General features: G+C 37.1%; 1 protein-coding gene across 1 annotated transcript in view; it reads right to left on the reverse strand.

Moving 5' to 3' along the window:
- Nucleotides 1–17578: 17578 nt before the first annotated feature.
- Nucleotides 17579–25878, reverse strand: part of SEC62 (SEC62 homolog, preprotein translocation factor) — a 33571-nt gene continuing 25271 nt past the window's right edge. The window contains exons 7-8 of the mRNA XM_004003175.6: nt 24721–24840; nt 17579–20469 (exon numbers count right to left, since the gene is read on the reverse strand). Of these exons, the coding sequence (XP_004003224.1) occupies nt 20003–20469; nt 24721–24840 (587 nt within the window). The 3' untranslated portion in view covers nt 17579–20002. The remainder of the gene's footprint in view (nt 20470–24720; nt 24841–25878) is intronic.

The following is a 25878-nucleotide window of genomic DNA, read 5'->3' on the forward strand; positions in this document are numbered from 1 at the left end:
AGAGCTCTCACCCCCCCCCTCCATTTTGTGTACCTCTCCAGACTTGAGTTTTCTGGTCCTTTTCTGTCTGCCTCCATTTCTAAAGTCCTTTATCCTTTTTTCCTAAACCACAGCACTCTGTGTCATCAAACCCTCCTTATTTTCACTCACCTTTGTCTAGATCTTTTAAAGGCTAAGCTGCTCTCACATGTTTTGATCTCTGGACTCCTTAAATGCTCTTTTAATAATTATTGAGGATGCTAAAAACTTCTGTTTTTGTGAATTATTTCTGGCAATATTTTACTGCATTAGAAACCAAAAGAGCAAAAATTTTAAAAAGCTATTCTTCATTAATTTAAAAACAACTGTGAAAGAGATTATAGGTTAACATAAATAAGGTATTTTTATGAAAATGTATTTTTCAAAACAAAAAACCTGTGATTCTCTTTACACAAAATAAAAAAATTAATTTATTTGCTTCTATTTCTTAAAATAGAAGCTTAGGCTCTTAATTTCAAAAAGTTCTCTTTTTCTAATATAAACATTTAGTGCTATAAATTTCTCTCTAAGCACACTTTGGTTATATGCCCCAAACTCCTGTATGTTTTATCTTTATTTTCATTTGATTCAAAACATTTGCTAATTGTCCTTTTGATACCCTCTTAGGCCGATCAGTTATTTATAAGTATGTTGTCTAATTTCCAAACATTTGAGGATTTACCAGATAACTTCTATTTTATATTTCTGTTTTAATTCTGTTGTGATTAGAAAATTTTGTAGAACAAATTCTACAAATTCAATTCTGTAGAACATTTCTTATTGCCTAGGATATGGTCTATCCTAGTGAATGTTTCATGTGCACTTGAAAAGGACATGTATTCTGATGTCATTAGGTAGCATGTTCTATAAATGGAAATTAGGTCAAGTAGGCTGGTAGTGTAATTCACTTTTATATCCTTTCTGATTTTTCTACTTGTCCTGAGACAATAACATTAGGGTCTCTAATATATTTGCAGAACAGTCTCTATTTCTCCTATCAGTTCTAATAGTTTTTGCTTCTTACATTTTAAACTGTGTTCTTAAGTGCATGCATATTCAGGGTTATGTTTTCTTAATGAATTAATGCCTTTATCATCATGCAGTATCCTGCTTTGTCCACTTGGACATTAACAAAGCCACCTGAGCTTTCTTTTGATTTGCACTGGCATGGTACAACTTTTTCCATCCTTTTCTTTTTAGCCTATCTATGCTTTTAGTTTTATCCAATCTGGCGACCTCTGCCTTTTACTTGGGGGGTATTTAGACCACTTAGTCTTAGTGTTAGCCCTAAATTTACCATCTTTCTAGTTGCTTTCTGTTTGATCTGCTCTTAATTCATTTTCCCTTCTTTCCCTGCCTTTTAATCTAGTCAATTGAGTATTATGTTTTTATTTAATCTTTACTAGACTTATTAACTATGCATCTTTAAAAAATTTTGGTAGTTACCCTAAAATTTACAATATATATTTTTAACTTAACACAGTGTACTTTCAAATAATATTATGGCTTTTTGTTGTTGCTACTATTGGTCTGCATTCAGATGAGGTTTCCAACAGAATGTAAATCAACTCTATCACTAAGCACATTGTTTAGTTCTGATTCTTTTTTTTTTTCAGATCAAGATTTTCTTGGTGAAGTAAGCAGTATGTTGATTATATTCTTGAACAAGCTCTCTTTGTGTTGTGATCTAGTAATAACACAGTTTTGGCCCAGCACCACTTCTCAGATCATACCTTGAGTAGCATACTGATCTAAGCCATAGGCCAGAATATCCTTAAGGATAAGGAGGCCTATGTATGTTCTCTTCTACCAGCGCCTGATGCATGATCTAGAGCCCACTACCTTCAAGAAAGGAACAGTCCAGTCTTTTCCCAAAGTACATAAAAGACATAAAAATAAATAGCCCACATCTACTTTGACTAAAGCCTTCTTTTCTCAGATACACACACCCTATGTTCATGGCAGCACTATTCATAATAGATAAGACATGGAAACAGCCTAAATGTCCATTGACAGATGAATAGATAAAGAAAATGAGGTACATATATACAATGGAGTACTGCTTAGCCATAGAAAAGAATGAAATAATGCCATTTGCAGCAGTATGGATGCAACTAGAGCTCATCATACTAAGTCAGAAAGAGAAAGACAAACACCATATGATACCACTTACAAGTGGAACCTAAAATATGACGCAAATGGACCATCTATGAAACAGACTCACAGACAGAGAGCGGACCGGTGGATGCCAAGGGGGAGGGGCTGGAATGGGAAGCCAGGTTTAGCAGAGGTAAGCTGTTATATATGGAATGGATAAACAGCAAGGTCCTACTATACAGCACAGAGAACTATATTTAGTATCTGATGATAAACCATAATGGAAAAGAATATAAGAAAAAAGAATGTATATACATGGATAACTGAACCACTTTGCTGGATAGCAGCAATTAACACAACATGGTAAATCAATTATGTTTCAATAAAAAGACGTTTCTCATATTCTCTAACTCTCCACAATTTTTGTCTTTGCTTTACTTTTCATTGAAGTATAATCTACACATAGAAAAGTGTACCTATGTTCCTCTGTTCATGAGATTTTCCAGGTAAGAATACTGGAGTGGGTTGTCATTTTCTTCCCCAGGGGACCTTACCAACCCAGGGATTGAACCTGCATTTCCTGTATTGCAGGCAGATTCTTCACTGACTGAGCCACCAGGGAAGCCCATAAATGTGCAAATCAATCAATTTGCATGAACTGATTACACTAGGGTAACCAGCACACAGACTGAGAAACAGAACACACCAGAACCAGAGAAGACCTCCTTGAATCCCCCACCCTTCCGCCACTGTCCCTCAACAAGGGTACGGCTATTCTGACTTTAAACAGCATAGCTTTGTGTTGGTTCCAGTGTTTAGCTATCACAATAATGCTGCTTGGACTCATCTTAAAAAAGAATCTGTAAACATCTTTTGACGCACTTCTGTTTGGTATATTCCTAGGAGTAGAGTGGTTGGGTCATAGAGTTGGTATGTGTTTGGCTTTAGTAGATATTACCAAACAGATTTCTGAAACTATTATATCAATTTATTCTCCTGCTGACAAGGCATGAAAATTCCATTTGCTTCACATCTTCACCAACACTTGAATTTTCTTTTATTTTAGCCATTCTAGTGGTTATGTAGAGGTGTCACACTGTGGTTTTAATTTGATGACTATTGATATTGAGGATGTCTGCACATGTTTATTTGAGAAGCATTTCAGATGCATACTTGGGAGATGCTGGGGGTTCAAATCTTTTGCTTATTCTTTATTTGAGTTTCTGCTTTTTTCTTACTGATTTGTAAGAGTTCTGGATACAAATCAGATGTAAGTATTATATATATCTTTACTTCCTTCAAGTCTTATCTTTTCACCTTCTTAATAGTGTCTTTTGATAAACAGAAGTTCTTATTATTACTGTAGCTAAATTTATCATTTTTTCCCCCTTTATGGTCTGCATGATTTTGGTGACCTCTTTAAGAAATCTTTACATGCTCAAGGTCATGAAGATATACTCCTCTCTTTTTTTTATAAAGCTTTATTATTCTACATTTCATGTTTAGATCTTTAGTCATCTGGAATTCATTTTTGTGTATGATAGGATATAGAGGTCAAAATTTTTTTTCCATATAGGTACTTTTGTCCATATACTCACACTCACTCCCCACCAGACTGGAGTATCATATTTATTTTAAATCAAGTGAATATAAACATGTGAGTGTTAATCTTTTTCAAGGCTACTGGCTATTTTGGGTCCGATTTTTGTAGATATTTCTGTCTACATTTTAGAATCAGCCTATCATTTTTCATTAAAGAAACCCCTGTTGGGATATTGATTAGAATTTAATTTAACATATACATCAATTTGAGGAGAAATGAAATCTTTATAATATCGTCACAATTCAGGAACATGTTATATATTAATCCATTTATTTATGTCTTAATATGTGTTAGTTTATCTTAATATTTTTCAATTTTCAGTGTAGATGAGTGTTATTTCATTACAGTAACATTGCTTGCACATTTTGCTAGACTTAATCCTAGGTGTTTTATATTTTTTGATGCTATTGTAAATGGTAGTATTTTAATTTCTACTTATTTGTTGTTTGTATATAGAAACATTAATACTATTCCATTTTAAATCTAATATATGTTAACCTTTATCCAATAGCTTTCCTAGTTCCAGTGGCTTGTTTGTAAATTCTTCTGTATTTTCCCGGTATGTAATCATGTCATATAATTTCTTTTCAATTCTTACGCTTTTTATTCCTTTTTTTCCCTTAGTGCATCAGCTGGTACTTCTGGTATGATATTGAATAGGAGGTCCTTCTTTGGGATTGGAATGAAAACTGACCTTTTCCAGTCCTGTGGCCACAGCTGTTTTCCAAATTTGCTGGCATATTGAGTGCAGCACTTTAACAGCACCATCTTTTAGGATTTGAAATAGCTCAACTGGAATTCCATCACCTCCACTAGCTTTGTTTGTAGTGACGCTTCCTAAGGCCCATTTGACTTCACATTCCAGGATGTCTGGCTCTAGGTGAGTGATCACACCATCGTGATTATCTGGGTTGAGCAGATCTTTTTCGTATAGTTCTATGTATTCTTGCCACCTCTTCTTAATATCTTCTGCTTCTGTTAGGTCAATTCCATTTCTTCCTTTATTGTGCTCATCTTTGCATGAACTGTTCCCTTGGTATCTCTAATTTTCTTGAAGAGATCTGTAGTCTTTCTCATTTTATTGTTTTCCTCTATTTCTTTGCATTGATCTCTGAAGAAGGCTTTCTTATCTCTCCTTGCTATTTTTTGGAACTCTGCATTCAAATGGGTATATCTTTCCTTTTCTCCTTTTGTCTTTTGCTTCTCTTTTCTCAGATATTTGTAAGGCCTCCTCAGACAACCATTTTGCCTTTTAGTATAGTATAGAGAACTATATTCAGTATAGTCTAATAAACCATAATGGAAAAGAATATTTAAAAAAAAGAATGTATATATGTGTGTGTGTGTGTATAACTGAATCATTTTGCTGTAGAGCATTAATTAATATACCACTGTAAATCAATTATACTTTTAAAAAATTCTTAATATTCCCTAAGATTAAGTCAATTGGGTCATTTACTATTCTGCACAAAGTATCTCTTATCTGTCTTTGTTTTCTACTTGTTTTTACTCAACATGTAACCTAATGATCCCACTGGACCCCAAGACTTATGCAGTTTTTTTCTATTCCCTGAATGTGATTTCCTCTGACTGTAAAACTCCAGCGTACTTTATATTCTCTTATCACTTCCAATCAGATTGAGCCCTTGAATGATGGTTGTTTTTGTACTCATCTCATTGCTCCTTCTTGGGAATGTGATTCCTGCAGCACTCACGCAGCACTCACACAGCACAGTGATTCACACATTGGAGGTGCTCAGTAAATACTAGTTGAATTCACAAGGAAGGCAACAGAAGGCTCCTTAACAGGGATTGAGTTTTAATGGTCAGAGAATCTCAGGGAATTATTCTGTCCACCACGGTGGATACTGGTGCCTCTGTTCATCCAGTGTCAGGTCAGGGAGCCAAAGCGATGGTGCAGAGCTTGGAGTCCTAGTCTGAGGGAAACTCCACTCGTCTGTGTGGCTCTCTCTCCCATCCAGAGGTGATTAGTCATCTGTGCACAGACCGTGAAGGAGCTGTTACACACAGTATGGATCCCCTCAATGTTGAAAAGTTCAGCATAAAAGAGTACGTAAGATAGTTCCATTTTATAGGACATTGAGAACAGGCAGAAGTGGGCAAGGTGGGAAAGGGAAGAGTCAGGTGGCTGGGTGGGCCCTGGAGGCTTCTGGGTGCTGGTGTCCTACGTCTAGGTCTGGTTGACGTCACATGGGTGTGTTCACTTTGTGATAATTCACTAAGCCACACACTCATGATTTGTATATTTTTCTTTAGATATGTCACACTTTATTCCAAAACTTTATTTAAAAATATTTCTTCTGTGTGTGCTCATTTAATTAATTATCCAATTAAGCTGTTCTAGCAACAGAACATTAAAAGGCAACAGGAAGTTTGTCACACATATTAAAGCAAACCCCCTTCTCTAAACGTACTGCTCTTGGCTGCTTTGCTCTGCAGGAGGATCTTATGTTGCTGCAGGAGAGACTGAATTTTATAGTACAAATCTGCTTGAAAAAAATTTCCATGATTACATGCTGTATCAAGAAAAATAAAATCAGCCAACAGGAAGGAAATGGAATTGTTCTCAGTAGCAAAGAACAATGTCCTGGGTTGCTTCCTCTTTGTAGTGTAGCATAGGGTAAACAAAACGAGCATCCTGATGGATTTTATTTTAAGCAGGTTTAACTTTGACTATGATAAGCATGAGATAAGTAAGAAATAAGTAGAATGCTTATTTGACATTGTCTCAGATGTTGAGGCTTTGTACTGGAACTCTCTCACAGAGGATCAGGGAGTTATCCTTTTATTCCTTTCTTTTCTATTTCAAAAGCTAGTGGTTATTTTTCACTTGGATTTGTAAATTCCTAGAGGGCAATATTCCCAATTTTGGAAAGCATCTGTGGATAGTAAAAAGGGAAGGCGTGATTGCAGCGGTAAAACCCTTGCTTGTTGCATCAGGGCTACCCCATTCGTCTTCCTTTTTTCTTCCTAGTCTCTCTCTCATGATCTAAGTAAGCCCCACAGCACCAACGTTTTGTCTCTCTGGCACACAGGGTTCAACTTTGCAGTTGCCTGAATGGCAACCCACTCCAGTATTCTTGCCTGGAGAATTCCGTGGACAGAGAGAGGAGCCTGGTGGGCTACAGTGTTTGGGGTGGCAAAGAGTTAGATAAGACTGAGTGACTAACACTTTCACTTATCTTCCCCCACAAGGCTGGAAACTTCCCGGTGGCAGAGATCATTCTCTTAGGGTAGAAGATGGATCTCCTGCACTGTTTGCTCTTGTATGGGCAGAGGCTGGTGGCTTGCTCCTTAACCTGGACTGTGAGCTGCTTGGAGGCAGGGACTACAGGTTCCTCATGTCATATTTCCATTGTTTGGTACATTGTAGGGGCTCGGTAAGTGTTGACTGAACAAAGCAAAAGAAGGAAGTTGGATCAGGTCTCCCAGTTTCAAGGTTCTGCAGTTGCCTGACCTCCTGAGTCCTGCAGAAAACTGTAATTGCTTCATGGAAAAGCATTCTATGGTCTATATTGGGAGTGTAAATGGCATTCCTTCTGTCCCTACTGGTCACCACACTCCTCTTAATCTGTATAGTCTGGAATAAAGAATATGAGTTGGGAAAATTCCCTGGTGGTCCAGTGGTTAGGACTTAGTGCATACTGCTGTGGCCTGGATTCAATCCCTGGTCAGGGAACTAAGATTTCACAAGCCAAGCAACAAGGTCAAGGAAAAAGAATGTGAGTAGGCAATGGGGCTGAAAGTTTGCGCTTCAATTCAGTTGCTCTATCGTGTCCGACTCTTTGAGACCCCATGGACTGCATTACGCCAGGCTTCCCTGTCCATCAACAACTCCCAGAGCTTGCTCAAACTCATCCATCAAGTCAGTGACACCATCTAACCATCTCATCCTCTATCATCCCCTTCTCTTCCTGCCTTCAATCTTTCCCAGCATCAGGGAAATGAGTTGGCTGTTCACATCAGATGGCCAAAGTACTGGAGCTTTAGCTTCAGCATCAGTCATTCCAATGAGTATTCAGGGTTGATTTAAGATTGACTGGTTTGATCTCCTTGTTTTCCAAGAGACTGTCAAGAGTCTTCTCCAGCATCAGTTGGAAAGCATCAGTTCTTCGGGCTCTGCCTTCTTTATTGTCCAGCTCTCACATCCATACATGGCTACTGGAAAGACCATAGCCTTGACTATATAGACCTTTGTCGGCAAAGTGATGTCTTAGCTTTTTAATACACTGTCTAGGTTTGTCATAGCTTTCCTGCCAAGAATCAATCGTCTTCTAATTTCATGGCTGTGGTCACCATCTGAAGTGATTTTAGAGCCCAAGAAGAGGAAATCTGTCACTGCTTCCACCTTTCCCCTTCTATTCGCCATGTAGGGATGGGACCAGATGCCATGATCTTAGTTTCTTTAACATGGAGTTTTAAGGCAGCTTTTTCACTTTCTTTCTTCACCTTCATCAAGAGGTTCTTTAGTTTCTCTTTGTTTTTTTTTTTTTTGTTTTTTTTTGCCATTAGAGTAGTATCATCTGCATATCTGAGGTAGCTGATATTTCCCCTGACAATCTTGATTCCAGTTTGTAATGCATCCAGCCCAGCATTTCATATGATGTACTCTGCACATAAGTTAATTAAACAGGGTGACAATAAACAGCCTTGTTGTACTTTCTCAATCCTGAATCAATCTTTTGTTCTAACTATTGCTTCTTGACCCACATACAGGTTTCTCAGGAGAGAGAATGGTCTGGTAAGATGGTCTGGTATTCCTATCTGTTTAAGAGTTTTCCACAGTTTATGACCCACCCTGTTAAAAGCTTTAGTGTAGTCAATGAAACAGAGGTAGATGTTTTTCTGGAATTCCCTTGCTTTCTCTATGATCCAGCAAATGTTGGCAAGCTGATTTCTGGTTCCTCTGCCTTTTCTAAATCCAGCTTGAACATCTGGAAGGTCTCGGTTCACATACTACTGAAGCCTAGGTTGAAGGATTTTGAGCATAACCTTATCAGCATGGAAGATGAGTGCAATCGTCCGGTGGTTTGAACATTCTTTAGTACTGCCCTTCTTGGGAACTGGTGTGAGGACTGGCCTTTTCCAGTTCTGTGGCTACTGCTGGGTTTTCCAAATTTGCTGACATATTGAATGCAGCACTTTAACATTTTAGGATTTTAAATAGCTCTGCTGGAATTCCATCCTCTCCACTAGCTTTACCACTCCATGCTCACCTCCAACACTACTTAATAAGTCACTTTGGTTGGCAACTGTGGGAATCACTAGACATATTCAGAGTCCTTGCATATGCCATTTTTAAGAAATAAAATTTGCAAACTGACCTTTGGAAAGAGATTAAGCTAGGGCAGGCTGGAAGGTGAGGCAGAAGCAAATGCATAGGGTTTTGAGAAGTGGAGAATCCTGAGATTTCTTTTATTAAACAGTGAGAATAAAGTTATTAAGAATTAGAGTTTCAGTCTTGTAAACCTTGCAGAGTATATGCAGCTAGAGAGCAGGGATGGAAATGCGCTGTCTTGTGTAGCATCTAATCGCTTTTTCCAGTTGTGAAGTCTGACAGATATTGTGTAGACTATACAAGTGCAGACCAGTTTCTATATACTCATTGCTATTTTCCTCAGTTTCAGATTAATTTGTTGTTAGTAAAACTTTTTCTTTGAAGTACAAAGTGCTATAATTGTAAGAGGTGAAGATTTGGTTATATTAATTATTAAATCTTCCTCTTCCAATCCCCTCTTGTGTCGATCATCAAACATAGTGTAATGTGAAATCTTTGTAACATGCATTTGGTATATACTAAGTCTCAAGTTAACATTAAGTTCATATTTCAAAACTTGAAATTTGTGAACAGAAATACAATTTAAAATCATAAGCTGGTTAATTTTTCCTCTTGACAAAATATTAAGTCTGTAGTTTCACACAAGTTCCTTTTCCAGATCAGTAATTTTTGCATATTCTAAGTGCAAGTTTCTTGAATTCATTTAATACATTTTCCCACCTCAGTGAACACAGCTATACTCTTAAGAGTTTGAAAGTATAAATGTATGTTTTAAAAATAGTTGTTTCTGGAGGGTAGATTTGGGGGTTTTCTTTTTGCTTTTATGTATTATCTGACTTTTCTGTACTAAGACAATAAGTTCTAATTATTTTCAAGCAGGAGGGAAGTTGTGGTTAGAACATCTAAATTTAAGAACTATTAAGAAATATTCATATGATCACTCCAATAGCCAAATCTTCTCTTCTATCTAGACTTGCTTGTCATCAGTCTATTTCCATGTGGTTAGTATAGCCTAAGATGCAAATGAGACTGTGACACTTTCCTTTGAATCAATTCCCTCCAAAGGTACTTCAGTATCACTGTTCATACTTACTATCCTGCATTAGTCAGTCATGTTTCAGTTCCAAGTGACAGAAGCCTCACAAAATAGCCTAAGCAAAAATGAGAAAATTGCTTGCTCATGAAAAATCCAGGGTGAGCTTTAGATAGGGCTAGATCCAGGAGTTCCATGATGGCATTATGTCTTTTCTTCCTTGGTTCTGCTGTTTTCATGTTGGTTTTATTTCTAGGCAGGCGCAGTCCACCTGGAGGAAATAGAGTCATTGGCACCTCCAGGTACACTTCATCCTTAGAACTCTATTATAGACAATAAAGAGAGGACTTGGTCTGCATTGGGTCATGTGTTCTTCCATGGGGTCAGTCTCCCTAGAATGGAACGAGGAGGCTACAGAAGGAGGAGTGGTCCCCAAAGGAAGAGACTCTAAGCAAACCATCATTCTTCTAGGGGCATGTACTTGAGCAGCTTCTTGGTTAAGTCCACGTGGGCCAGCCCTGCAGTGCTTCTGGGCCAGCATCCAGGGTATCCTTCAGGTGTACTCAGCCTATAGCAGCCCCAGGCAGGCCTCCCACTTGTTGCCAACAATCTTGCTACAGGTGAAGCTGTGCACAGGCATGCCAGCTGGCTGGTCCTGCGGGCTGTCCCAACTTGGAACTTGCTAAGTATGTGTTACTGAAGTAGATGTGAGCTGTGAATTACATTAAATACTAAACTACGCTAAATTAAGTATCCCTGACCTTTGAATATAATGTTATAGTTCTACTTGATATTGGTGTTATCTGATTATCTAGGTAAAGGGTTTTTAACCTGGAGTACACAGAACTCTAAGGGAATTTGTCAGAATTTGGAGGATATGTGAATTGGTTAGGAAAAAAAATTTTTTTTTCACTAGGCTATAACTAAAATTTAGTATTCCTTTTAATTATAGATGCATATAATCCAGAGATGTTTTAGACAGTAATGTGACTTTGTCGTTAATAGGATTCCAGTCTTTTCATATCACATTGCAGTTGCAGAGATCTCAATATATTGTTAATGCTGCCTCACTGTCATAGCAGCTATTAAGCCCTCTGCTAGATCTGATTATTAAGTGAACACATACATTACTCTATCACACACATATTTTGAAAGCTTACACCTCAACATAACTGATTCTGTTTGTAATGCTATGCATTTTACTTCTGCACTTAAAAACAACATTCTGAGACAGGATCCATGGCACTAAAAAGTTGAAGTGATCTAGCATTCACTGGAAACAAGATGAGACCAAAGTATGATGATCTGACTTCAGAGAACCTTAGCCCACCTGCTCTAAGGCGGGGCTAAGAGATTATGAGCCTTTTCAGTTCACTTCAGTTCAGTCGCTTCAGTCGTGTTCTACTCTTTGTGATTCCATGAACCGCAGCACGCCAGGCCTCCCTGTCCATCACCAACTCCCGGAGTTTACCCAAACTCATGTCCATTGAGTTGGTGATGCGATCTAACCATCTCATCCTCTGTCGTCCCCTTCTCCTCCTGCACTCAATCTTTACCAGGATCAGGGTCTTTTCAAATGAGTCAGCTCTTCGCATCAGGTGGCCAAAAGTATTGGAGTTTCAGTTTCAACATTAGTCCTTCCAATGAACACCCAGGACTGATCTCCTTTAGGATGGACTGGTTGGACCTCCTTGCAGTCCAAGGGACTCTCAAGAGTCTTCTCCAAGACCACAGTTCAAAAGCATCAATTTTTCTGCAATCAGCTTTCTGTATACTCAAACTCACATCCATACATTACTACTGGAAAAACTATAGCCTTGACTAGACGGACCTTTGTCGACAAAGTAATGTCTCTGCTTTATAATGTGCTGTCTAGGTTGGTTGACTGTGCCAAAGCCTTTGACTGTGTGGATCACAATAAACTGTGGAAAATTCTGAAAGAGATGGGAATACAGACCACCTGACCTGCCTCTTGAGAAACCTATATGCAGGTCAGGAAGCAACAGTTAGAACTGGACATGGAACAACAGATTGGTTCCAATAGGAAAAGGAATACGTCAAAGCTGTATATTGTCACCCTGCTTATTTAACTTCTATGCAGAGTACATCATAAGAAACTCAAGGCTGGAAGAAGCACAAGCTGGAATTAAGATTGCTGTGAGAAATACCAATAACCTCAGATATGCAGATGACACCACCCTTATGGCAGAAAGTGAAGAGGAACTCAAAAGCCTCTTGATGAAAGTGAAACAGAGTGAAAAAGTTGGCTTAAAACTCAACATTCAGAAAACGAACATCATGGCATCTGGTCCCATCACTTCATGGCAAATAGATGGGGAAACAGTGGAAACAGTGTCAGACTTTATTTTGGGGGGCTCCAAAATCACTGCAGATGGTGATTGCAGCCATGAAATTAAAAGACGCTTACTCCTTGGAAGGAAAGTTATGACTAACCTAGATAGCATATTCAAAAGCAGAGACATTACTTTGCCAACAAAGATCCGTCTAGTCAAGGCTATGGTTTTTCCAATGGTCATGTATGGATGTGAGCTGGACTGTGAAGAAAGCTGAGCGCGGAAGAATTGATGCTTTTGAACTATGGTTGGAGAAGACTCTTGAGAGTCCCTTGGACTGCAAGGAGGTCCAACCAGGCCATCCTAAAGGAGATCAGTCCTGGGTGTTCATTGGAAGGCCTGATGCTAAAGCTGAAACTCCAAAACTTTGGCCACCTCACGCAAAGAGTTGATTCATTGGAAAAGACCCTGATGCTGGGAGGGATTGGGGGCAGGAGGAGAAGGGGAAGACAGAGGATGAGATGGTTGGATAGCATCACCGACTCGATGGACATGAGTCTGAGTTAACTCTGGGAGCTGGTGATGGACAGGGAGGCCTGGTGTGCCACGATTCATGGGGTTGCAGAGTCTGATACAACTGAACGACTGAACTGAACTAGGTTGGTCCTAACTTTCCTTCCAAGGAGTAAGCGTCCTTTAATTTCATGGCTGCAATCACCATCTGCATTGACTTTGGAGCCCCAAATAATAAAGTCAGCCACCGTTTCCTCATCTATTTGCCATGAAGTGATGGGACCAGATGCCATGATCTTCATTTTCTGAATGTTGAGTTTTAAGCCAACTTTTTCACTCTCCTCTTTCACTTTCATCAACAGGCTCTTTAGTTCTTCACTTTCTGCCATAAAGAGTGGTGTCATCTGCATATATGAGGTTATTGATATTTCTCCCGGCAATCTTGATTCCAGCTTGTGCTTCTTCCAGCCCAGCATTTCTCATGATGTACTCTGCATATAAATTAAATAAGCAGGGTGACAATATACAACTTCGACATACTCCTTTTCCTATTTGGAACTAGTCTGTTGTTCCATGTCCAGTTCTAACTGTTGCTTTCTGACCTGCATACAGGTTTCTCAAGAGGCAGGTCAGGTGGTCTGGTATTCCCATCTCTTTCAGAATTTTCCACAGTTTATTGTGATCCACACAAAGGCTTTGGCATAGTCAATAAAGCAGAAATAGATGTTTTCTGGAACTCTCTTGCTTTTTTCAATGATCCAGTGGATGTTGGCAATTTGATCTCTGGTTCCTCTGCCTTTTCTAAAACCAGCTTGAACATCTGGAAGTTCATGGTTTACATATTGTTGAAGTCTGACTTGGAGAATTTTGAGCATTACTTTGCTAGCATGTGAGATGAGGCCAATTGTGCAGTAGTTTGAACATTCTTTCGCACTTTCTTTGAAATTGGAATGAAAATTGACCTTTTCCAGTTCTGTGGCCACTGCTGAGTTTTCCAAATTTGCTGGCATATTGAGTGCAGCACTTTAACAGCACCATCTTTTAGGATTTGAAATAGCTCAACTGGTATTCCATCACCTCCACTAGCTTTGTTTGTAGTGATGCTTCCTAAGGCCTACTTGACTTCACATTCCAGGATGTCTAGCTCTAGATGCAAATGAATTTGGATCTACTCAAAAACACGTTAACTAAATGCCACAAACAGTGGCTTAAGAGCTTGTTAAAGACAAATTCATTTCTTTGTGCGGTTACCTGCATAGGTATCCACTAGAATTGGATTTCAGTTATCCAAACTGTAAGGGCACACTCTGTAAGGTTGTGAGATACTTTCTAACAATGTTTGTTGATAAGGGCCCATCAGGGGTGAATTCATCAGAATTGTTCTCTAGGAACTTCTCTTTGGTTTACTGGTCTTGAGGCCCAACAGGAAGCAGATAGTTCTTAAATGATGACACTTTGAGGAGATACTAACAAAGATGTGGGGTGTGGGGGACTTCACAAGAGGAAACACAATAGCTTCAACAACTCCTGGCTAGTACAGCAGATCTGGCATCACCCCTTGGCCAGAAGGGAAGAGAACAAGGAGTGGCAAATCTAAAGAAATAAGCAAAGTTTAGAGGAAGTGGTTACCTTTGAGCACTGAGATAGCTCATTGTGGGAGAGCCGAGACCATCCCTGACCATCCTCAGATCTCCAGCCACGACATTCCTTAGCCAAACCTACCCAGAAGCCAGGAGGCGAAGGGGCGCACTGTTGTGGCCCACTCATCAGCCTTTTGGGGACAAAAAGCAGAGTGGAACTGTAAGAGGAAGAGATATCCAGTACACTTGGCAAATTCCTACCACAGTGATTTTCAAACTATTTGATGGTCTAAGATGGCAAAACAAAACAAAACAAAAAAACCTACAGCTAGCCTAAAATTCTGGCATGTTAAGCTTTTGGTATTACTGAATGAACAGACGAAGAACTGAAATATTACTGAAACACAGAGTAAAAGAAAACTACAAATAGGAACTACATATTTACTTTCAGTCAGAATGGATACTTAAAATATTATGGAAATACTGGAGCATGGTTCAGCAATAAATTTTGTTCTGTAGATCAGATACATCACAGCTTTATAATAGTTAAGTACAGTTCATCCTCATTTGTGGATTCTTTATTTGTAAATTTGCCTGTGGTTTAAAACTTTTGTGGTGCTTTCACAGTCATGCATGGAGTGGTGAAAAATTTGACCTAGCCCAATGCATATGCTCCCAGTTGAGAGTGACAAGATGACATGCTGTGTTCTTGGTTCAGTTCATATAATTTAAACAAGCATCCTTTGCTCTATTTAGCACACTGTTTTTTGCATTTTGGGTTGTTTTAATTGGTGATTTTACTGTTTAAAATGGCCCCTAAAATGGCTCCCAAATGAAGTGCTGAAATGCTGTGTAGTGTGTAAGTACTAGACGGCAGTGACAGATGTTATGGAGGAAGCACATGTATTAGATAAACTTGGCCTGGGCATGAAGTTATGGTGCTGTTGACCCATGAATTCAATGTTAATGTTGGGAGCCAGCGTGAGGAACTCCGCCCATGGCAAAGGTCATGAGGAAAGAAGCTTGGCATACGCAAAGGCGTGATCAAGCCTCAGGAAACCCCCTGTTCCTGAGCATCTACCCCCAAAACCAGAGTACTTTACGGGAGCTCTCCCCCATAACCATTTCTCTCAGAGAAGAAGTTAACTTGCAGCTCCAGTTAATAAAAATTCCTGGGCATGACAAGAGTGTTTCAACTTACGAACTCTGAAGGTTCTCTGGCCTGCCTGATCAGGCTCGTCCGGCCGCATGTGATTGTTTACAGCCTCTCAACTGAGAGGCACGGGATGTTTTAAAACTTTCTAAATACAGACTCTTTTGAGAAGTTAGAAGATCATTAGTATAGTATAGTGGGTTGATTAGGAATTATATTGGTGAAGGGTTTTTTCATTTGTCCTGCCAATAATTACTGCTAATTCCCTGCCCTGGGTGTGACAAGGATGTCTCAGGTCAAACCTCTCTGCTGACAGACTAGCTTGTGCGACAGCCTCTCAACCATAAACAGCACAGAGAGTTTGGAGTATTAGTGTAGGGCTTTTTTCATTGATGAGTCAGTGATAGCCATCAGGCCTCCATATCCTTAGGCACCTGGGAATATATTAATCAATGTATTTGGAATATAGAAAAGGAAATATAATAGTTTTTGATGTTAGCAATACTAGACTTTTTGAGTTAATGAATTTTCTTTTATTATAGACCACTGTACTTTGTTATAAATCACTGTGTCCTTGCTATGCAAAAATGTAACTTTATCACTATCTTAAGACAAAATAGATCTTAAGGGGAACATTGGTGAAGGGTTTACATTTGTTGAGCCAATATTTGCTGCTAAATCTCCATATTCCTGCCCTTATAATGAATATAACTAGCATATAGGAGAAATAAGTATTAACCTTTAAGATTAATCATGTTAAACCTTAGGTTAAGTAAATTCCTTTCTTGATTGTAACTCACTACACCCTCACCCTATAGGAATGCAACTTTATTTGGAGGGTGGTGCCTGATTTAAGAAAAAATCACCCCTGGAAAAATAAGTTTTCTGGTTAACTGACCGGTATCAGAAAGGGCCATAAAATGTCAGCAGACCTCATGGCCAGATGATGATGAAACTCATAAAACCTTTGTATAATTTTATATGAAGCACCTGATTGTGACAAGGGTCAGATCTGCTGACCCCCACGTGACTCTGTATTCATCCCTATGTATAACAAAAAGATATATAAACAAACCTGAAAAATAAAGAAATCGGATCAGTTTCTGGAAAGACTGATTCCCCCGTGTTGTTTCTTTCTCACTCCCCGTTTTCCTGGCTGAATTCCCATCTGAAATGTGGGTACTCACTAAGCCTGCTAATTCTGCCTGGGCTTCTGAGATCGGACCGGGGAGGCCTCAGTGCCTCCTCTCCTTTGGGAGAATGGAAAGACGCCTGTGGCCTATGTAGGTGGTGATTGGTATTCCATGTAAACCAGTTATTCAGCCTCTTTTCTCCACTAATTCTACTACACTATCTGTTTCTAATCTCCCTCTATATCTGTAATTAAATAAGTTTTTTCCAGGACGCCAATTCCGTCCCCACCTTTGAATTACCCTGGATCCACCGGGGCTGGACCCTGGCAAGTTAACAAAACAGAAAGACACCTGAGACAAGTTCATGTGTTGATTAGTTGGTAAACAGGGACTGAGTCCCAGGGACTCACAGAATAACCCCAGTATTCCCCCTAGGAGCAACGGTTCCATATCTGCTAATTCTGTGTTGGTGGGTACCTTTATGGGCTTCCCAGGTGGCGCTAGTGGTAAAGAACCTGCCTGCCAACGCAGGCTTTGTAAGAGATGTGGGTTTGATGCCTGCGTCAGGAAGACCCCCTAGAGAAAGACATGGCAACCCACTCTAGGACTCATGGTCCACAGGGTCACAAAGAACTGGACATGACTGAAGCAACTTGGCAAGCACGCAACATGGTAACTTTACAGAACCCAATCACCATGAATAATGATGATATGTGTTGTTTTCTAGTTCCTAATAAAGATTCAAGAAAGAAAATTCAATTTACAAAAGACACAGATGATTTTTCTATATTAGCAACTAATTGGCACTCATAATGCAAAACCAGGAAGAGGGAAAACATTAAAACCTGAGCATAATTTTAATATGATATATTAAAATTTATTACTTTTTGATAGTATTCAGCTAAATCCAAATTATTTCAATTAAAGTTGTCTAGAAGGCCATATAGCTTGAAAATTAAAGAAATCAGTGGGAGGGAAAGGAAAAACAATCTATTTAATACATTGACTTTACAATCACAAATGCATTATTATCTGGACTCAGTTGGTTAATTCAATCCTGCTTATTAGTTAGGCCAATTTATACCCACTCCACAATAAATCCTACATTATCCAAAATCTTTATGCTTCTATTTACAGTAGCATAGCAAACCTGAAGTCTTTTTAAAAAAAAAAAAAATCACCATTCCATTGACTAATGTAACCAATTTCCCATGCTCTGGCATAAGAATATTTGATGTTAGTCAACAAAGACAGCCATCTATTATTCTTGAGAAATATAATAGTGGCAGTCTTTTGATTTTTTGTTTAAAGTAAGTAACTTTGAATAGTAAAAGAGCTGAAATTTCTAACTTGCTTCCTAGCCACATTAAGAATGACATTTTCCCCCAGGGACCTTCAAATATTTCAAAAAATTGGATTAACATTCTTTAAGAATCCACACATATCAATAAGAAGCTGACTTTCCTGTCAGGCTTCAAATGCCTTAAAGATGAGACGTAGTACATACATTATAAAGAGCTTATGGATGAATGTTGAGTGCCTGGGCATTGTTACAACAGTAAAGGTTAAATCACTTTTATTTCTGAAAGACACTTTTGGTACCATTATCATATCCCAAAATAGGTATTAATGCTACTGATGATTAAGAAGCTCAGAAGTTATAATTATACATCCCTTATTGTGGAAATAAAGTAGGAGAGCTCTGAAATGTGAGGGAAAAACACCCAGGCACTTAAATCAATGAATATTTGCTAGGAGGAAACTTAAACTCATTGCAGCCTTGAGAGAGCTGCATTAACATCAAATAGCCACATTTCTGTCCACTTACAAGGAATACTATAAAGAAGCAAACAAGACATGTTTAACGAAAAGTGTTAGCATACAGAAAGTGTAGTTTTTCACACTTACAAAAATTTAAATCTTTAGTCTAACACTTAGATGGTAAACAGCCTAAAGAAAAATGAAGAACTATACAGACCACCTATTTCAACTATAAAACGCTCTGTGACTGAAGGAAAATAATTCAATATTCACTATCATTTTGTAAGAGTATAACTTCAAGGAATGATTATGCTCATAAGTAAACACACGATATTCCTAAAGATTTGTAACTAAGGTTTGCAAGACATGAAATCAAACTGCAAAACTAGTTGAAAGCAATTAGAGTCCAATAGTTCTCTTATGTTTTCTTTTATGCTCTTTATTTTAAATTGATATTTTAGAACAGTAAATTATCTTTCATAGCAGTTCTCCTGGTCTGATAATATAGTACCCCATTTCTGAATGTAGAGATTTAAGATAAAATCAAAATAAACATTAAGGCGTACAAACAGCTACTTTAAGTCTGCTCTTATTTAATAAAGATCATTTCAACTCATATTCAAATACATGGAATGTTGGCACAAAACTGAAGCTGCTGTAGAAAGATCACAGATGTTCTGTGGGTTATTGAAACTTCCATCTAAAAACATACCCTTAAATGGTCTTAATTGTACAAATTTAAGTGTTGAGAAAATGTCTAAATAATAAGTAACAATTAAAATAAAATGTTTATTTGTAAATTATGTACAGAATACATTTTACTTTACGACAAGGAAATGGGAAGAACCATCACCTTCCAGCCAATTCTGCTTGCTTCCTCTGTTGGAGATGACCATCTTCCTCTGAATCAGGCATACAAATCAGTTTGGATTTCCTAAGTTGGAAAAGGAGAATTTGTAGCTAAACTAAAAGTGTTGCTGCATTATTACTAGTTGGCTTGTTTCCACAAAATGTTTTTGAACCCTGCTAAGTTAGAATCTTAGAAGTTTTCTGGTATGATTTAATAATCAACAAAAGCTAAACTAATAAGAATAAGTTTAAGCATTTCATCTCAAAGAAACTGTGAAATGGCTACAAAACTACGCTTAATCTGAAATACTGGTGTTTATTTTTATCCCTTTTAGTTATTCTGATCAGTCTAACAGTAAAAAGCCATACAACTATCAAAAATGCCATTAATCTAAATGTCATTGTGGAAAGTGCATCTTTGATAATTGTCAAAATAAATGAGACCTATTTACTGTAAAATTATCAAATAGATAAAACTTATAAATGGCTTTAGACTGTATCAATAATAGTATTATATGAAATGAAGGACTGAATGCAACTGCTTGGATGTCAAATCCACTTCAGTAAATGGATTTAAAGAATGCTACAAATGCCATGTGTACATTATGATGATCGGCCAACATAGAAAATCCAACCTCCTGCACATATTTAGTCCCCAAATTAGTCAGATTATGATTTTTCATGTGAAGATTTAGTTGTTTCTCCATCGTCTTCTTCCTCCTCCTCTTCACAATCCCCATCTGTTTGCTGTTCCAGTTCCTCCTTTGTGATCATTTCAAAATCATTTCCATTTCCACTACTGTGTTGGGATCGGTCATCTTCCCTCCTGTCACTGTCTGTGTCTGAATGCCGTTCTCCACCTGAGCCTTCTGTTCCATGATTTCCTGGTCCTACTTTCCCCTCCTCATCTTCCTTTTTCTCACTGTCTGACTTCTCCTCACTGTCGGACTTCTGTTGCTTTTTGGTTTCAGATTTCTCATCTTTCTTTAAGTCTGCTTTTGGTCCTTTGTATTCATGTGTGTACAGAGGTCTGAAGGAGTCAATGAAGCCCACGTCAGCAGTCAGATTTGGCAAGAACCAAAAATGGTGCCTTCCTCCAGTTATGAGCCAAATGATGAGAAACAGAATGCAACGAGCTGTGGGAGAAAAATTTCTCTAATTGAATAATTCAAGCATTGACTCAGACAGCAGGGAATATTTGTTAATGAAAAAGTGGGAAAACATTCAGAGTCTTCTTATTTGCATATTACATGCACCTTAAATATAAACAGTTAAATCTTAGTTTAGCAGCTATCAAGAGTATTCCGGGCCCATAGCATTCTGCTCTGAACTTAAGGGCACAATGCTGCAATGCCATTCAAAAAAGTGCTTTTATGTTTTTTTCATCTGGGCACTGTTTCTTGGATATACTTATATCCAAGTATCCACTTATTTCTTGGATATACTTATACTTTATATACTTTGCTATGTTACAGTTCAATAAGCACAGCTGCCAGTTGGACCCTGGAAGTATGCGTGAAATCACGGTAGAAGAAAAAAGGAAATAAATGCAAATAAGAGATGAATGATATCTTAAGAAGTCTTAGAAAGGAGAAAGCAGGGCTGCACTATGACTTCTCTAGATACTTTTGCCTTTATAAGGCAATTTCTCCATTAAAAAATAGAAAAAATTATGCTTTTTACAACCATTCTGGTATAAACACAAATATAACCCTGCACAGGCTCACTATTATAGAGAAGTGTATATATTGTTACTTTTGATTTTAGAAGAAATGAAAATGAAATTATTTCCACGGGTCCCTAAATGTATCATGAGTTCAAGGCATGTACTGACCCTGCCTAAAGGTTAAGTCTTCTAAGTTAAAATACTTTTGAACAATAAGAGAACATTTTCCTAAGAGCAATTTCTTTTTATTTAAGGACAACATTTTCCCAATATTAAGTAACATACAATGCAAATGAAATTCAGATAGGTTTAACATATAGGTTTGAAGTTACTCTTTTAGAGCAGTATGACAACTATGGGCTTCCCTGGTGGCTCAAATGGTAAATAATCTGCCTGCAATGCAGGAGACACGGGTTTGATCCCTGGGTTGGGAAGATTCCCTGGAGAAGAGAATGGCTACCCACTCCAGTATTCTTGCCTGGAGAATTCCATGGACAGAGGAGCCTGGCAGGCTATAGTCCATGGGATCAACAATGGTTAGATAATGGAAGAAATTGAGAATTTTTAAGTTTATAGTAATGAACTATCACAAACCCCAGTATTTCATATAGCTTTCTTTTAATTTATCACATATATGGAGCTGAGTGATTTGTCTGGATTTTACTTTCTTAAAGGTCACAATTATGTGAATGTTATGAGCTAATTAATTATGACAGGTTTCTTGGGTTTCACTTTAGTTTTCGTTTTCTTTACAGATAATCCTATCATTGTTTTCTAATAGAGTCTAAGAAAAGCTCATTTATGTTTTTTCCATTATTTAGCTTCAGACAAAAATAGTTATAGCTGCCTTGACTTTTATAAAGCAGTAATTTCTGTTTTCACAAAAGAACATAAATATTCTGAAAGACTGTATACACACTGGTATCTTTTCTGCATACAAACAGAAAAGGCAAATATGCTTGAAATTATGAAATAAACCAGTGAATAAACCCCACTGATAAATAATGAACATCTCTTAAGGAAGCTGCATATTTTTTTCCTCTAAACAGAATTATGATGTTAAAATAGGTTTTGAAGGGTTGTAAAACAAATAGTTCATAATATGAAATCTTGCTTGAAATCCAAGAAAAGGCAACATTAAAGTGGCAAATGAAATCGCATCCCTGTGGGTATAGCAGAATTCTTTTTGTTCAACAGTTTTTCTCTATATGCCAGTATATTATTGAGGGCAAAAAGAGAAGAATCATGAGAAAAACTACTGTGATATGTATTATCACATATACTAATGTGATATGAAATGGTAGAAAAACTACCATTTCTACAGCCTGGCGTGCTGCTGTCCGTGGGATCGCAAAGAAATCAGACATGACTGAACTGACTGAACTGAACCATTTCTATACTAAAAGTGACACATTCAGAAAATTGCTAGAGGTCTTATTTTAAATGGCAATACTAAATATACATATTCAAAGCAACACCAAATTTAATTTGACCAATAAATAATACTTCATGAGATAATATGATATCCAATTTACAAGTCGGATACAGATCAAACCATTTAAAAGTATATTTGGAATTTTCTAAGAGAAGTAACAAAAATGTTGGATTTATTTTCTGATTTGATTGACAAGGCTTTTTAACATACATTGCTACTTAAACTTCTAATATATTTAAAATGAAAAATTATAGAAAGAATTGCTAAAGAAACAATACTTTAAGGAGTAAAACAAGATAATAACCATATATTATTGTGAATATCAGTTTAAATGAAAGATAAGCAAGTGGGTTAATTCTATTCAGTGGAAATTAACCTTTGCTGAAAATTTTCAAAAAGCTTCTAAGTTTTCAGGGATCTGGGAATCAGAAGACATCAACTTGACTAGTGTATCTAACGGCAGATAAAATTTAATGGCTTCTCATTCTTGGTGCAGGTAGTATATTACCACTAGTTACCTGCTTCACACTCTTAGACATTTATTTTTTTGGCCTGCAAATGTGCTGTTACATGCAGAAGCTTCAGGGTCTATTTTTAAGGTGAATAGGCTAGAGGAAGGAAAAACTGAAAGGTGGATGAATAAGGTTTCACACAGAGTCAGAAATTCCCCCCATAAATGGAGGCCCATAAACATGATGAACTGAATGAAAATACTTGATGAATCCCTGGGTCTATGGATGGTAGCATCAAATCAGGACCCCTTGATGTCCAGGGTGGAGGGAAATTGCTTAGGGCTATTGCTTAGGGCTAGAGCAGTAATGCTTTATAAACATAATAATCTACTACACTACATGTCATAGAATCTCAGAGTAACACACATCTCATTCAGACAATATTGGTCAAATTTTGTCCTCTAAAAACAGACATTAAATTAGTATTCAGATTGTTTAAAATATTTTTATAAAGTACTCCTCCTATATGTTCTGGTAGAAAAGCTGATTTGTCATTTGAGGAAAATAATCAGAACTTAGTTACTATATAGCAACATAAGCTCTCAATGATTCAAAGAATTATATATGATAGGAAAAAAAAAATCACTAAACAGCTTAAAAAAGCAGAAAAACATTGCTATTTCCCAAATGAAAAACTAAATTAGACCAGTTTATCCTTTGCAAAATCTTCAAAGACTATAATTTTAAGCAAAATAATACTTGTTTTTTTCCTCATATTAAATAACATGGTCATTGTAAAAAATATAGACAAGTGTAAATAAGAATCCTAAAATCACTCATAACTATCACCACCATTTATATTTAGGTATATATTTAGGTGTATTTCCTTATAGTCAAATCCTTCTTGGCATTGAGTATTTCCATTTCAAAAAAAATCTTCCTAATTATATAAGCCCAAAATACTTCATTATCTTAATTATTTGACATCCAGTGATAAGCATTTTTCATATATTTATTAATCATTTGTTTTTAATTTCCTCTTTTGAATTGAACTGGATTATTTTTATAATGCTTTATTTTTAGCTATGAAAGCCCCTAATCATTCAGAAAAGTAAAATAACATTATTTATATTTTCTTATTAATTTTCAAAAAGGATTTTAAAACTTGTTAATGCATCAAGAACTTATTCTGGTCCATGGTACAAACTGATTTTTCCTAAAAATGGCAAATCAATTGTTTATAATCATTTACTGTATAAAATATAAATGTTTAACATAAGTTTCATTTGTCTTAAGTAAAAAAAAATATGTTTACTGAATGTATTATGTTTATTAAATGACCAATCACTGTAAAAATATTAAAGTCCTTATGGCAGCTAAATTTTAAAGCATATCCATTTGCAGACTCTTGTTTAGTTGCTAAGTCATGTCTGACTCTCGCAAGCCTATGGACTATATAGCTTGCCAGGCTGTACATGGGATTTTCCAGGCAGGGATTTCCAGGGATTTCCTGGAGTGGGTTGCCGTTTTCTTCTCGTGGGCATCTTCCCGACCCAGGGATCAAATCTGCATTTCCTGCACTGGCACCAGGAAAGCCCATTTGCAGATTAAGACATATTAAATCCTTTCATCACACAGAGTAAATCTAATTAAACACATATACTACTGGAAGCCTGAGTCAGTTTTGGGATATGACCAAAAAGGTAGGCCCATATACTTCTTAATTTACCTACATTAATTTTGCTATTAAGTTTTACTGAAGCTCCAGATTATAGTCCAAACTGCTCAACAGCTACCTCTTACTGAGGTCAGTCTTGCTAGTAACAATACTTACCAACAGCAAGGAGAAGAATGCTGGCTACAAAACAGCCTGCACCCACACTGAGGTAATAAACACCTACTCTCATTTCTGCTGGCCAAAGAGGGAAGAGGGTGGCTGCTATCACTGCAATCACTGGAACAAGAGATGAAAAGTTACACATAGAAACATTAGATTAAAATTTTAAATGGCTCAATTGCCAAGACAGTGAATATACATACCCTAGGGGGAGAATTAAAACATAAACTTATTGAAACATATAAAATGCTCAGTTATCAATCACTACATAGTTCAACCTAACATTTTAACTACTATTCTCATATTAGGTCAACATTTCTCTAGTATAAATTACATATAATTAGAAAAGTGCTATCTAAAAATGTGAAATTGTTAGCTCCTTAAATGATCAACTGCTGCTGTTTTCAACTTCAACTATAAGATATCTGTCTACCAAAAAGGGATGCTTAAAGAAATAACCAACCAACAAAACTAACCAAAAATAATTCCAAAGATCCCTCCCTGGAGATTGGTTCTGGGGTGAAACTCTGGCATCTGCTGAATGAAAAGCTCATCAGATGATTCTGATACAGATAATTTTTGGTGACAGGGAAACCATATACAAGCATCTCCAGTTTTTCTTCCTAAGTACAGTGGGACCACATGGAATAACCAAATTAATGACTGGTATTTAGGTGTTTAGAGCAAGAGAAACCAGGATTCCAATTCTGGCTATTTCATTTACAAGCTAAGGGTTGAATTTATTACTTGAATGGGATCCTATGATAACATATTGATCAAATTTGTTCAACTGCTACCTATTTTTTTCTACTTGTTAAATCATTCTCTACCCCTACCCCCAACCAAATTCACAGGAATAACACACACCTATGGTAATAAATAAAACAATATAGGAAAAAACAATTAAAAATAAACCAGAAAGTATAATGTGAAGTCTTTACCCAATTCTTGGTCCACTCCCCAGAGGTTAACTATTATTGTTTCTTATTTGTATGCCCAGAAACTGCCTGTATACAATTAAAACTAGTCATACAGATTTAAAAAAAAAAAAAAAAAAGAGTTTACAGTATTCTCTTTCACAATTTTAATATATTCTAAGTATCCTTCTGAGAGTACACCTTATCTAATTCTTTCAAAGCTGCATGACATTCTAGC

The sequence above is a fragment of the Ovis aries genome, chromosome 1, assembly GCF_016772045.2.
Source record: "Ovis aries strain OAR_USU_Benz2616 breed Rambouillet chromosome 1, ARS-UI_Ramb_v3.0, whole genome shotgun sequence".
Lineage (NCBI taxonomy): Eukaryota > Metazoa > Chordata > Mammalia > Artiodactyla > Bovidae > Ovis > Ovis aries.